The sequence below is a fragment of the Falco punctatus genome (genome assembly GCF_963210335.1).
Source record: "Falco punctatus genome assembly, chromosome: 13".
Classification (NCBI taxonomy): Eukaryota; Metazoa; Chordata; class Aves; order Falconiformes; family Falconidae; genus Falco; species Falco punctatus.
This window is the reverse complement of record NC_137593.1, coordinates 25,179,741-25,193,460: the sequence shown is the minus strand read 5'-3', so window position 1 is coordinate 25,193,460 and position 13,720 is coordinate 25,179,741. Positions and strand designations below refer to the sequence as shown.

The window sequence follows — 13,720 nt, the reverse complement described above, 5'->3', positions numbered from 1 at the left end:
AAATCCCCCAGTTGTTTCGATCTGAGCATGACTTGCCTGAAGGCTGGGGTCGCTGATTATATTACCACAGAACATGTATTAAAGAGGACAGCAATGCTAGACATTTGCTTTTTCTCTGGCTTGGCAAATTCAATCAATTCCATTTAATCAGAGCCCAAGTGGGTGCTCCAAATACAGAGGGATTTGGGATATTACTGTAATGAATTGTCTTCTGTTTTCTGAGCATGCAGTGCCGTTTATCAGAACAAGCTCTGGTGGAAATAGTCTCATTTTTAGAAAAGATACTTGCTTAGGGTCTCTCTTTGGGCAAGAATGGGGCATATTCTGTTACCCTTCAAACAAGTTCTTACGTTTCCTTCCCCCTTTTTTCCATTACCTCACAAATGTCCTTCAGATGCTTGATGTAGTCCCTCTCTGTGCTTATGATCTCATTGATGACGTTGGTCCTCATTTGGTCTTTAGTGGTCTGCCCCATCCCAAAACGGCGGGTGCTGCTGCAGGAGTCGTCCTCTTTGCCACCCTCTACCTTCAGGGGGTAATCTTCCATGGGTTCATCCTGGTTTACTCGCAGCTGTGCCGGACACACAAGATGTTCACCGTTTGTATTGCTGAACACAGCTCTCCCAGGGAAAAGAAGTGTGGGCAGCTGACTGAATGGCAGAAGAGTACTGTGCTAGGGTGAGGAGTGACAAGGGCTGCTGCGTGTATATTACCTGTAAACATATTTTCCCTGGGGGGAAGCTAAGGCCAGATAGTTTGGGAAGGGTACTTTCCAGCTGCTCCCACTGTGTGACATGGGTGGCTTTAAGCAGGCATCTTTTGTGGACAGAAATCACAGGAATGATCTGGAGTCTTCCAGGAAGAATACATACAAAGTCAGGACAGAAACGGTTTATCAAGTGAACTCTGCTTAGGTACGTGTGAGGAGACACTTAGGGAGAGAGGGGGGAAACCAGCAAACAGTTGCTTTTTGATACAGCTGTATTGCTGTACTCGTACGATGAATAACAGATGGACGCTCGGTATCTGCTTCCCCAAGATTATTTAAAGAGAATTTGTTAATACAGAAGCAGATAGACGCCAGCGGGCATACTGTGCGGTAAGGAGCAGCACTAGTTACTGGGCTGTTGGCGCCCATCAGATGGCAGCGCAGCACGAGCAGAAGCACCGGCGTGTGCAGGCACAGCGCCCTGCAGGCTGCACCCCGCAGCCACGGCCCGGAGGTAACAGCGGCCGCTTGACGGTGCCTTTCTCTTCTGTAGCAGTACTGTAGCGGTCAGAGTGCCCCTGGGAATATTTTGTACACAACTCGAATGATCAGTTCCAGCACAGAAGTGAAAAACAGTGAAGCAGGAACATGCGTAACTACAACTAGTACAATTGCACAGAACTGTAGTTTCTTCTAGGCAGGATTACTTACCACTTGATACAGATATAGCTACATATAAAAACCCAGAGCATACTCGTATCCCTTTGCCAACATTGGCATAGATCACATTTACTCACTCTTTACAGTTGGAGAAGCCCTGACGATGTGCAATCCTGGTTCTCCTTCACTGTGAGCAGAACAACACTGGTGAGTCTTAAACTCGGAGCCTGGCCTGAAACTGGTGCGGAGTAACTGAGAGACCTGCACATCATGCAAGTCTGCCAACATACCGGCCTTCCCGGCAGTAAGTTGAGACCCAGCGATAATTAGCAGGGAAGCTTCACTCAGACGCCTGAGTAAGTGTTGTAATTACTCTGATAAAAGAACTTGTTACTCTGTATCCCTAATGGCTAGCAGTAGTCTCCTGAAATCTTACCACAGATTTTTGCCAGCCAGTACAACAATTCAATGTAGCAGTAACACAAAAGAAAAAAAGGCCTGTGTTTTGACTATGAAAAAAGCAGTTCTGTCCCCGCCGGTGCTGAGAGTTTGGTTCTAGTAATCTCACTTGCAAAAACATGCACCATTTGTAAGTTACCCAGGTGAGACTGTCTGCTGCAATCTATAACAAAGCATTTCAAAATTTACACAGCACTGCCTGCCTCAATTCTCGAAGGACTTTTGCTACAGACAGGGGATCACCTTGTATCACCTCCTTTCATGCTTCCCCTGGTTTTGGGTCACTGTGATCTGAAGTGACCTAGATAAAGAGCTAAAGGGCTGAGAATCTGCCCTGAGGCACCTAATTGCTTTTGCAGTACTGAGGAGCCTGCCCTGAAGTGGTGAAAGCTGGGTCAGGCATCCACACCGACAGTCACAGCCCAAAGAAGGGAAAAAAGATGCTCCTCACAGCAGGAAAGTGCACAGCGGTTACCCAGACTCTTATCTTACCCCCAACTTGCACAGAGAATTCAGGTGTGTTTCAGACTGCTCTGTTGGAATTTAATCCAACCTCTGCCGTATACAGCTGGGACTGTCTGGGCTGTTCTATATAGCTGTTTCTACATGGCCTTTGTAGCTGGCCTCGAGGGAGAGCCTTGACCCACAAGCCTTGGCCCAAAAGCACTTCTTCCCTCATCAGTTGTCCGACGTGACCTCCAAGACATTTTTTGTGGTTTTCTCCACCATTTTTAAATCCCTGGAATACAGTGCCATGTGGCAGCCCAGCAGCCTGACGTTAAAACTCCAGGGATAAGAGCAGGTGTATGAGTGAGTCAGGTGGGACATGGCATTGCACTGGACCCAGCACCAGGTGGAAAAAACTAAATTTGGTGCCATGCTCATCCCATACTGTCTGAGGTGGACACTAGAGGGAAGACCTCTGCCTGCTGCATCTGGGATTCCTCATGGAGGGTGTTTGTTGCTCGCTCCTGAAGGGCATGCTGTGTGCTTGGGCACAAAGTAGCCGATATACGTATGTGTAAGCAGGAGCCCAGGCTGAAATCACCATGCAGGGCAGTTCCCCAGCTGGCACAACTCACATTAGCTCCAGGAGTCTGGAACTGAACCACCCTTGCCCTGATTTACTCATGTAAAGAGAGACCTTCTCCACACTGGTGGCAGTTCAGCCCAATGTACCGCAGCCATGCGCAGAGGAATAGTAACAAGGCACATTGAGCCAACTATCTCTAGCAGTGACAGTGCTGAGGAGTCACTACAGAACATGAAACCAGCAGAAGAAGAACAAGCACTTGCTACTAATGGAGAGGCATAAAGAAATATCAAACTCTTACCCGTACAAAGCTGGCTGGAAACCAGCCTTCGCTGTCCAGAATCCTCCCCCACCACCACTCCTTGTTGGTAGCATCCATTACTTCAATGACATCGCCAGCCTTGAATCCCAGCTCTTGGTCATCCATCGTGACATGGTCCCAGAGGGCTTCTGCGTACACCACGCTGCCATCACTGATCAGCTGTGGACAGAGTAAGTCAAACTGTCAGCTTCCTCCAAGAAAGCAGCACAGTCTGCCGACGTGGCTGCAGCTTTTGCAACACTGCTGCTGAGCCAAACAAGTGTTGATAACTGTTGACTCCTCCTGAGCAATGTGAAAAGGAGTTGGTGCTAGTCTGGGAGTTCCTTCAACTGACCTTGCTCTTGACAGCATTTATTCAGAATCACTTGGACACAAGTATGTTTACTACCATAAAGAACATCATTTTGATGCTCTGGAATTTCTTACTGGTGACTTTGCCACAGCAACCAAACAAGGCTCAGTGGTACACTGTTCGTGGAAGATGCTCTTGTGCTGCCCTGTTTTGGAAAGCCTTGGAATAAACCCTTGAGCATTAATGTTCAGAAACATACTTCAGAGCAGAAGGTATTCTGAGGCCTCAGAGCTAGTCTAGGATGGATAGAGCCTTAAGTCTTCAAGGTGGTTAAACTTAGCACTTAAGCTGCTTAAAATAAGTCTCCTAGAGAATTTAAGTAATTATACAGAGGGACAACGGTTATTTACTACATGTTCCATAGAGGGCCTACTCTACAAAAAAAACAAAAACAAAACACTCCCAACAATTAAAAAAAAAAAAACAAAAAACAAAAAAACAAGAAACCCACCCCAACCTATATGGCTAGAGGCTGTGAGGGGCTCTTGAACATAGTGATGATTTTGTCTGTATGTGCCTAATGCCATTTTCAACCACTCACACCTTAGCTATTGTGTAGCTAAGGAAAGTTGCGGTGGTGGTGGTGTGACCTGGTCCCGCTGGCCGTTACAACAGCAGCGCCTGCCTGATGCCCACAGGTCTTATCAAGTCAGAGTCTTCTTTGAATTTCAACAACTACATAGTACATGCACAGACTTCTTGGGGCCTGAGCACGACTGAGAATATCTGAACACCGAGGATTTCCCCAAGAAAGCAAAGTGTATACTGGAGTCCTGCAAAAAAGGACTTAGCCGTTCTGGAGTGGAAGCGAAGCCCTATTTTTCTCCAGGAAGATGGTGCAATGATAAATTCTGGGAAGACAACAGGAAGAACAGTCTATGAGGCACAAGGGAGAAAGAAAAAAACTGTACAAAACCCACTGCCCATGGTGTACCTGACAGCGTTGCAGCAGTATCGCCACAGCCACATAATGCACGTGTCATCCATGCTAGGCACCTAGACTGCTCGGTCACACAGTAAGCTATCTGCTGCTCTGCGTTACTGTTTTTGCCCCTCTCCAAAGAAGAAAGATGCGTGTTGTAAAAGAACGTCAAGATAATGGTGGATACAGTAAATCAGGAGAGAGTTAACGAGGCATTAGAAAGAAAATTCAAATGCAGTCTGCCTTTGGATAGCAAATGCCCCTTCACTGAACCAGAAACAGCTTAATGCAGTGTTTCCATTCTGACAAAAATATGATGGGGAAAGGAGAGGATGAGAGGCTTCCTCCACTCATACATAGCGTGTTGGTGCTCCCCACACTGTCTTTTCTCCACTGCCCTCCACTGCATCACCACAGGGCTGGGTGCATCCTTATGGCAGGCGTCTGCTCTTCACAGAGCTGAGCAGTCACTGCGGTGAGGCTCAGCAAGCAGGGACTGTAAGGGACACGCTGCTGTCATCAGCCTGCCAGTGGCACGATGGGAAAATAATCCAGGCATCGTAAACAGTCCCTCACTAGTCTAAGCTCTTATAGCAAGGGCAGCCTTTGACAAGGCAAGTAGAGAAGTAGTATCATTAGTCTCTGAAAACCACACATCGAGAGATAGTAGCAATGAATACACCGTACAGCAGAAGCAGCTATGCCCAGTCAAATGGCAGGTATTTGTCCAAATGAGCTGCAGAGGGAAACAATATTTGGGCTTGACAATTAATGCATACAGCTGTTAGAGCTGTGTGTATCTCAGTGGAGGTAGGGGATGGAGATCCATGGGGCAGCAAAGGCACAAGGGTTACTGATGTGTTAGAAACTACAGAAGTGCCTGAGAATGGTCACACAGGAGTTAGAGCTTCTCCCCCAAAAAAGGTGGCGGCATCAAGGAAGCACACCTGCCCGAGTGCACGCAGCGTGGGCAGCAACCAGGAGGAGCTGGGAGCCATTGTGCAGCAGGAAAACCATGATATAGTTGCCATCATGGAAACATGGTGGGATGCCTCGCACAACTGGAGTGCTGCAATGGGTGGCTGAAAACTCCTGAGAAGGGACAGGCAAGGAATGAGAGGCAGTGGGGCAGCACTGTGTGTTAGGGAGTGTTTTGGCTGTAGAGCTTGACGATGGTGACAATAGGGTTCAGTGATGATGGGTAAGAGCCTGGGGAAGGCCAACAAGGCAGATATCGTGGTGGGAGTCTGTTACAGACCACCCAACCAGGGTGAAGAGGCAGAAAAAATAGCTCCCGGCCGGGCCGGGGGGGGGCTCTGTGTGGGGTCAGGAGCTGGGGGGCGGCCGGGCCAGGGAGCGGTGGGGAATGGAGTCACATCCCGCTGGCGCCGGGCACACGGGGGGTTCCCCAGGGCTCAGCGCCGGGGCCCGTCCTGCTGCGTGTCTGCACCGCCGGGCTGGGCGAGGGGAGCGAGTGCCCCCTCAGTCAGGGCAGGGGGCACCCAGCTGGGGGGAGCTGAGCTACTGGGGGGCGGGGGGCTCTGCAGGGGGGCTGGGCAGGCCGGGCTGCAGGCAGGTCAGGCTCGGGCTCTTCTCCCACATAACAAGGAGGAAACAGCCTCAGGTTGTGCCAGGGGAGGTTTAGGTTGGATATTGGGAAAAAAAAAAAAATTCACTGAAAGGGTGGTCAGGCATCGGGACAGGCTGCCCAGGGAGGTGGTGGAGTCACCACCCCTGGAGGTGTTTCAAAGACTTGTAGATGTGGCACTTAGGGACATGGTTTACTGGTGGGCTTGGCAGTGCTGGGCTTGGAGTTGGAACGAACAATCTTAAAGGTCCTTTCTAACCTAAATTATTCTGTGCTTTTTATGCATATTTCACTTAACAGGCACATTGCATATAGTTTGACATGCTTGAAGCATACTCAGCATTATGAGTAAAGCCCTTATTCATATTTTTGAAACACTTGTAGGCTTTGTCAGGCTTCCAGAAAGTTAGATGTTTTAACTTTCTAACAGAAAGCGATGAAAACTAGAGTAGAGAGCAGACATAAAAAGTGTATGTTTTTCTAAAATCAGCTATCAGACTTCAGTTAGAGAAAGAATGGCTGGATGTTAGCTACTGTCCGAGAAGAGCTCTGCTGCTGCTTTGAGCAGTCTGCCTGCACACCACCCATCTGTTTGCTTTAGCAATCCGAATGCAGTGACTAGTGACCGTGTGGACCACAAGCTGAGCCCAGCTCTACCCTTCTGCGGGGAGAAGAGAGGGGTGACAGGGTGATGGGGTGGCTGGAGCTGAGCATCTGGCCACCCCTACAGAGAGGAGCTGATTAAATATGCTGGTCTCAGGCAGAGTGCTGGGGAGTCACCTGCTCCTAGGTAAGCCCTACCAGCAGGTCACGCTGGAACGGCTGCCGTACCATGCGGAGTTGTGTCCCTGTGTGTCAGGGATGGCTGCTGCTCAGAAAATGGGCATATGATACTAAATCTTTGGGAAGGGTGGCACTCAGCAGGCTTTTCAACATACAAATTGTGAGCAGCACATAAAGAATGTGGCTCTTTTTGAGATAAAATACCTTTGCTGTGTGCTTAAACATGCCACTCTGAATCAGTGCTCTGAGTATGATGTGGTAGCTGGCGCACACGCCGTGACCATGACCAGAGAGACTAAGTGGACTTCCTCCTTAGCATTTTGATGATCACACAAGCAGACCACTGATGTGAAGGCATTGATACCTTACAGTACCAAGCTGTCAGATCTCAGTATCTTGATGAGAAGACAAGACCAAGCCTGACCTAGCTTTAACAGCATGTTAGGGTTGATACATCCAGCTCACAAGGGGGCAGAGCCACATGGTTCTTTTCAGAGTCACTGAAATCCATGGGGTTGACTAGTGAATCCTCAGCTGGTATTTTAATCCATCCACTAATATTAGTATCTTAAATTTTCCCTATTCAACAACATCCCTGCTGTGACTATGATTTGCCAAATGTAGCAAGTCACAACTTCTTGGTCACCAGCCTGGCCAAGTAGGCGCAGGCAAGTAGACAAGCCACTACCCATGGCCAGTTCTCATGCAAAGGAGGAACTGAAAACACACCTGAAATACAGGCCAGGGTTTGATTAACTAACAACATGTTTGTAGGGAGGAATGATCAATATGAAATAAAGCAAGAAATAAAGAGTAAAAAAACACTTTAGAGATGCTTTGGATTGTCTCAGTTAATTTAGTAGAGCAGCACTTGAAACATCTCCATGACTTCAGGCTGACAGGCTCTGCCTGGTCTCCCTGCACTGCTTCAGTCTGTGCTCGTTACCTGGGGGTGGGCAGGGGAGCAGGCGCTAACATGAAGTGTTTAATGATCACCATGCTCAGTGCTCATTTTTCTATTAGTCCTCAGTCTGTACCAGCCTGTACCTTATACTATTTTTTTTCAATTGCGTCCAGCCCAATTCCTAGGCTGATACAGACATACCAGATACACCCAGTCTAACAGTCCCTTTCCCAAGGCAAATACTAAAGGGTAGCTCTGAGCCAGGACTGAAGTTTCCATGGCACAGAAACACCTACAGTACTGCATGCCACTGCAGCAAGCAGAGCTGCTCCAGCTGGGAGAATGCAGTATCCTCTCCAAGGACCATACTGTTACTGGGGACGCTATCACTCCCTATCCCAGGAAGGATAACACACACCAGCAGATAAAAAAGCTTCCTGCAAAATGCATTGGAGCATAGCACAATCAACCAGCTATATTGAGAGAGCTGCTTATCTTCTAGAGAAACATGTATTAAAGGGAATGCTCACCATTTCAAAGCATGGCAGCTCCTCCGCTGAAAAGGCTCATCTTACCACTGGTTTTGATCTTTGCAATTAAAGCAAAGTTTGAAAAACAACTATTAATTTCCATATGAAACAATATTTACGTGCTGGCTTTGTATTATCAAGGGCAACTCAGTACATGTTCTTGAAAAGCCCCAAAAACTAGTCTCTAGAAGAGAAACATTAGAAGGCAAAGAGTGCAAACCCAGCCACCCTACAGCTGCTCTAGCTCCTGCAGCTGGCAGCAGTGAAAACAAACAAAAATTGGCTCTTTTTCTTTATTTATAACAACATTTAAGTTTTTAGACAGCAGTGTTTGCAACCCAAAGGCAGTACTAACATTGATGCTTTGAAACTGAAATCGACTGCAGCTCTAATATTGCATTGGCATTTCTGTGCAGCTGCATTCCCCAACCGCCTGTGCAGCTGCAGCCTCACGGCACATTCACAAACAGGGAGGCTAAGGGAGGGCGCCAGTAAAGCACTGCTTGTGCAGGTTGCTCAACTTATGACAGAGAGATGGAGGGGCGAGGATTGCTGCATTACTCCTCCACACAATGTCCATGCGCAGGCTACCAAAGAGGAGAGACAGCCAGGGCAATCTGCACATAGCTGCCCCAAAATAAGTCTGTTGCATGTGGGCAAATAGATGTGGCATGCAAAGCCCGCGTCTATGGGCTTGTTTGCATTCCAGCCACTCAGTCCCTGTTCTTCTCAGGCTGGACACCTTGACATAATTACCTTGTATGTCCTGGTCTTGTTCTGCCAGGAGCTCCAGGCAATATTAACAGAGATAAAAGATCTTGACAACTTACAGAAGGAGGGATGAAGACGCCTTTAGGAAATATTTATCTTTGAGCTACTCTGTTCCATTTGAATAAAATTTGAATAGCTTTCTCTTGATAATGCCAAGTATGTTGGATCATATTGAGCTCAAAAAATGAACCCAGAAGCATCAGAAGATAGTGGGAACAGGGCAGTTCAGGGAGAAGGTGCCGATAAAATGGAATTTACTTTTCAGCTCTGTGACCCTGAAACAGACACCTTCCATGGAGAGCACCTGAACCCAAGCCCTTCCTGGTGAACTGAAATGGTTGCTCTGAAGACTGTGCTCATCGCTCAGCCCCCCCAGAACTTGCCAGTGGCAGACTGAAGCTGAACTGGGTCAGCACAGCAAACATTTAAACCCTGCAGCGGTCTTGACCCCAGAAGCAAAGCCCCCCCAGCCCCAGCTACAGTTCCTTCACCCATCACTGCTTCCAGAGTTCCCTTCTGCCTTCTGTCATGCAAAGTGCAGCAGAGGAGTTAAAGAAAAAAAATTATTTCCACTCTTGCCCCAAAGTAGTACTTCATTCACACAAATGCTTATTTTTCCTGAACGTGGGTAGAAGCCAGCTAGCCTCTCCCTTGAGCTGAACCCACAAAATAGTTTTCAAATCGGCCTGACAGCTTGCTTCCTCTCAAAACTTTTAACTTCACTGTTTAATGATGGACAACAGAGATGAAATTTATCTCATACAGCTTCTGTCATCTGAACAGCAGGCATTTAGTCTGAACGAGTTATCTTGATTGTCTTTACAGAGCATCTCCCCTTTGTGGAGAAAGACAGGCACCCCAGGGAAGGGTTTGCTTTAGGCATATACCTTATTATGATGAATTAACCAAGCCCCTGGGGGTCCTGTCTCCCTTCACTGCCAGGGAGGAATTTGGGCTAGTCTTGCTAGACTAGACTTGCTGCCTGGCTGCAGGGTGCCAGAACCACTGACACAACTCCACAGCCACAGCGAACACTTCATTGCTTCCTGCTGCTGCTCTGTCTACATAGTTCAGGGTAACACAAGCCCTCCTTGCCACAGCATCACACCAGACATGCCCCCACAAGGGCAGTGGGTTGCATTCATTGCTTCAGAAGCACAGACCGGAACACCATGCCCCCAGTCAAGCCATGCCCTCAGCATTTGTTGCCCCTTTGCCTACTGTGTCAGCTGCATATTTTTTCAGCACAGATTTTTGAGTACTGATTAAGGATAGTGGAGGACTCAGACATTTACCAAACACTGCAGATCTCCATTCAAAATACTTTAATTTGACAGTGATTCTCCTTAACAAATCCGAGATGTCAGTCAACCAAGATCTGACTCCAGTTAAGTGTGCTACACTGATACTCTGTAGTGCTGCTTTTTTAATCAGTGCCTGTAGTCAAACTCCCCATGTGACATCTAGTACAGCTGCCTCCATTTACCAAACATTCAAAATTTGTCATCTCATTTATTTGATAAGAACTGTTTTCCACAAAACCATTCTGACTGGCATTAATTACATTATTCCCTTTTATTTATATCATCTGAGTCCTGATTCTCCCTTAGAAGTGGTTTAAACAGATGGGAAGAGGAGGAGGGTCCCCCCGCAGCAGGCAAGGAGAAGCTTTGAAAGCTCCCTTTATCAAGTGCTACAGGAGGAGGGAAGCAACTCTTGTAGAAAGCGAAGGAGGCAGAGCTCTGCTGTGTGAAAAGTACAGCGTGAGAAAGCATGCCAGGTGCAGGTCCATCTGAGTCCAATTAAATATGATTTTTCAAATTCCAGAGTGATGCAAGAAGTTCTCAGCTCTTCACCTAAGATACGGGAGCTGATTATTATAAGGCGAATCAAATCAACTGAAATTCCTTCAGTCCATGTTACTTTTGGCTGGAATAGGTCAGGAAAATTCTTATGAAAGAGTGGGGATAGTTACCTGCAGCTGAGGAAGACATCTACTTATCTAGATCCTGTCAGCACCCTCAGTACCCCAACCATCACTCTCCTATCACCTAGATATCAAGGGAGTCTGCTAATTTTGGGAACCAACATCCTTCAGCTTTGGCATAAGGCAACAACAGCAGCAAAGTCCTTCTCAAACTTGTTCATACTCTGCAAAAGCTTGTCTCTCTGTCACATTTTACAGTTAAACGTTCCAGTTGCTGGTAGTGCTTACAGTAAGCAAAAAGCTGTAAAATAGCTTCCATTTTAACCTTTCACACAGGTTTCCAGAAGATACTTATTTAACTCATCTATAACTTATTTTTAAATGTCTAAGACATTTACTTTCTGGTATAAGCAAAATACATATTAACTCTTTCTAAACAAGCAGATCCAATGCTGAGTGTCAGGGTGACAAAATGGCAAATGAAATTCTATGCTGCCAACTGCAACACAGGCAATACCTGACACAAATGACTGCCTCAGTGAGCCACTCCTCAGGAACGTCTCTGCAGACAGATTTAAGAAAACGTCAGCCTGCTCCATCAGGGTCAGAAAGCCTGCATGGCAGGATGACTCAGAAAGAAAGAGAGAAGAGGAGAACTGGACAAGGCACAAAGAAGCATGAATCAAAAGTGGTAAGAGTTTCTAGGCTAAGCTAAACCCACCCTGAAGCTGGAACAGAGAAAGGTGGATGGAGGGCGGCACGGGAAGGCTTAAAAATGGCTGGTTGTAACGCAAGGACGATGGGTGCCCAGTGAAACCGCCAGGCGAGAAGTTCGGTACAAAAGCAGTACTTTTTCCCTGTGGTGCGTAATTAAGCTGTGCCACAGGATGCCACAGAGCCAAACACATAGATAATTTTAAGCGAGATTAAGCAAATGTCCATCCTTTGAGGCCATTTTTGAACACATCATATCCGGACACAGCAATCAAGGTTCTTAAACACACCTGGGAAGGCACACAAGGGAAAGAGCCAGGCCATGCTTGTGTCTATTCCTGAGCAGTTATCCCAAGTCACAGGTAAAAGTGTTACTGGCTGGCCCTGCAGAGCTGGTCTTGGCATATTAGGGTAGCAAAAAACACAAAAGAAAGGAACTGTTGACTATCCGTATTACCCACAAATACTTCTTTAAAACGGTGAGCCCTGAAAATGTTAACTTGACGGGGACAGATAGGTTCCCTCAAGTACAGCAACAGTCTTGTTTTGTTTTCATTCTTGAATGAATGAACAACATTCAGGTGGAAAAATAGCAATTGCCAACACAGTAATTAGAAGGACATTAGGATGTCTTCTGGGGTAGGGCTGTCCTCCTCCCGGCTGGGACTCCTCAGGCAGAGGTAAGTGCAGCACTTCCACACAGCTTCGCCCTAACAGATCCCGCACACTTTATCCTACCCACACAACACTCTCCAGGCACGTGGAGGAAGGTCAGTCCACACACCTGGAGCAGCCATTTGTCCCTACCACATGGATGTCCAACTCCTGGCCATTTCTGCCCCCTGCTTCTCCCTCTCCCCTCCCCCAAAAAGGGGGAGGATGATAGTGTACCCAGGGCAAGCTGTCTGTTCAGATATTGCCTGGGAGGCTTTCAGAGAGAGAGTCCCTGAGCACAGGCTGCAGAAGTGGGTATGTGCTGCACCCTCACTCAAAACGTTCAGAAAGGTCTTTGCAATTAAGAGCTCCAAGGCCCTCAAAAACTTCTTAAGCACTCAAAGCCAGAGAACTTAAGTCATTCCAAAGCTCTAAATCAGCTTAAATAGCTTAAACTCATCTAAAGCCTTAAAGTGTTTTAAGCATTTTAAACCCATCTAAAGCCTTAAAGTGGCTTAAGGAGCTTGAAATACTCTAAGGCTTAAAAGTGGTTTAAGTATCTTTAACTTTCATCTAAGTCACTCCTCATAGCTCTCCCAGTTGTGTGGCACCCATCGCTCCAGATAAGGTGGGATCTCGGCACCACAGTCCCACTTACCACAAACAACCCAGATCTCTGACAGAATCACTCTCTTTACTCTCCTTCCCAGCTCTCCTGGGGAGTGCCGAGCCCCCAGCTCTGGCTGCAGTGGCTGGGCGTGGGTGCACGTAACTACTCAGGAGGTTGTAACAGGGTTTGCTGGGCTGGTGCTGTAATAGCACCTGGACATCAGCCACACGCTCTTCTCCTACGTTCTTTGGTTTCAAAGCCTGGAAAGGAGTGAGGTCTGGGGTTGAACTCTCAGGTTTGAACAAGACTTTGACCTAGGGCTCACACATCTACAAAGTTTCTAGTTTCTGGTTCCAGTTTGGCTGTAGATGAAAACCACGTCAGTGACTGACTCCCCTCTTTCACCTCACCCAAAGTTTTGAAGCCTACATTTACTGCAGAATATGAAGCATACCTGGTCAACACAATATTTATGTTTTTCTGATGCCCTGATTTTAAGTGTACAACTTGCAAATAGAAATAGCCCAGGATGTTTCTGTTTCTCACGTTTAAGAGTGATGTTGCATCTTTTTTACTACCCTTTCTCTCAGACACCCAAGTAGAAACTATTTTCTTCAGAAAATTTTATTTAATATTACATTAACATATTTTTCTGTCAGTGATGCTACAAACTTAGCCCATTCTTCTCTTGCTGCTCCCTGCAGGATTACCCTTCCTCTGTGCACTCCCACCAGCACATCCCCTTGGGACATTTCCCGACTTTTTCCCTCTCTGCAGGACAG

The 13,720-nt window shown here is 47.1% G+C and overlaps 1 protein-coding gene across 4 annotated transcripts in view; it reads right to left on the bottom strand.

Annotated features, from left to right (window-relative positions):
- ARHGEF4 (Rho guanine nucleotide exchange factor 4) overlaps positions 1-13,720 on the bottom strand; it is a 231,792-nt gene that overhangs the window by 9,155 nt on the left and 208,917 nt on the right. For all 4 annotated transcript variants that reach the window (XM_080409688.1, XM_080409690.1, XM_080409689.1 and 1 more), the window contains 2 exons: positions 3,163-3,342; positions 377-571 (listed from right to left, as the gene is read on the bottom strand). In XM_080409688.1, coding sequence (XP_080265814.1) covers positions 377-571; positions 3,163-3,342 — 375 coding nt within the window. The remainder of the gene's footprint in view (positions 1-376; positions 572-3,162; positions 3,343-13,720) is intronic.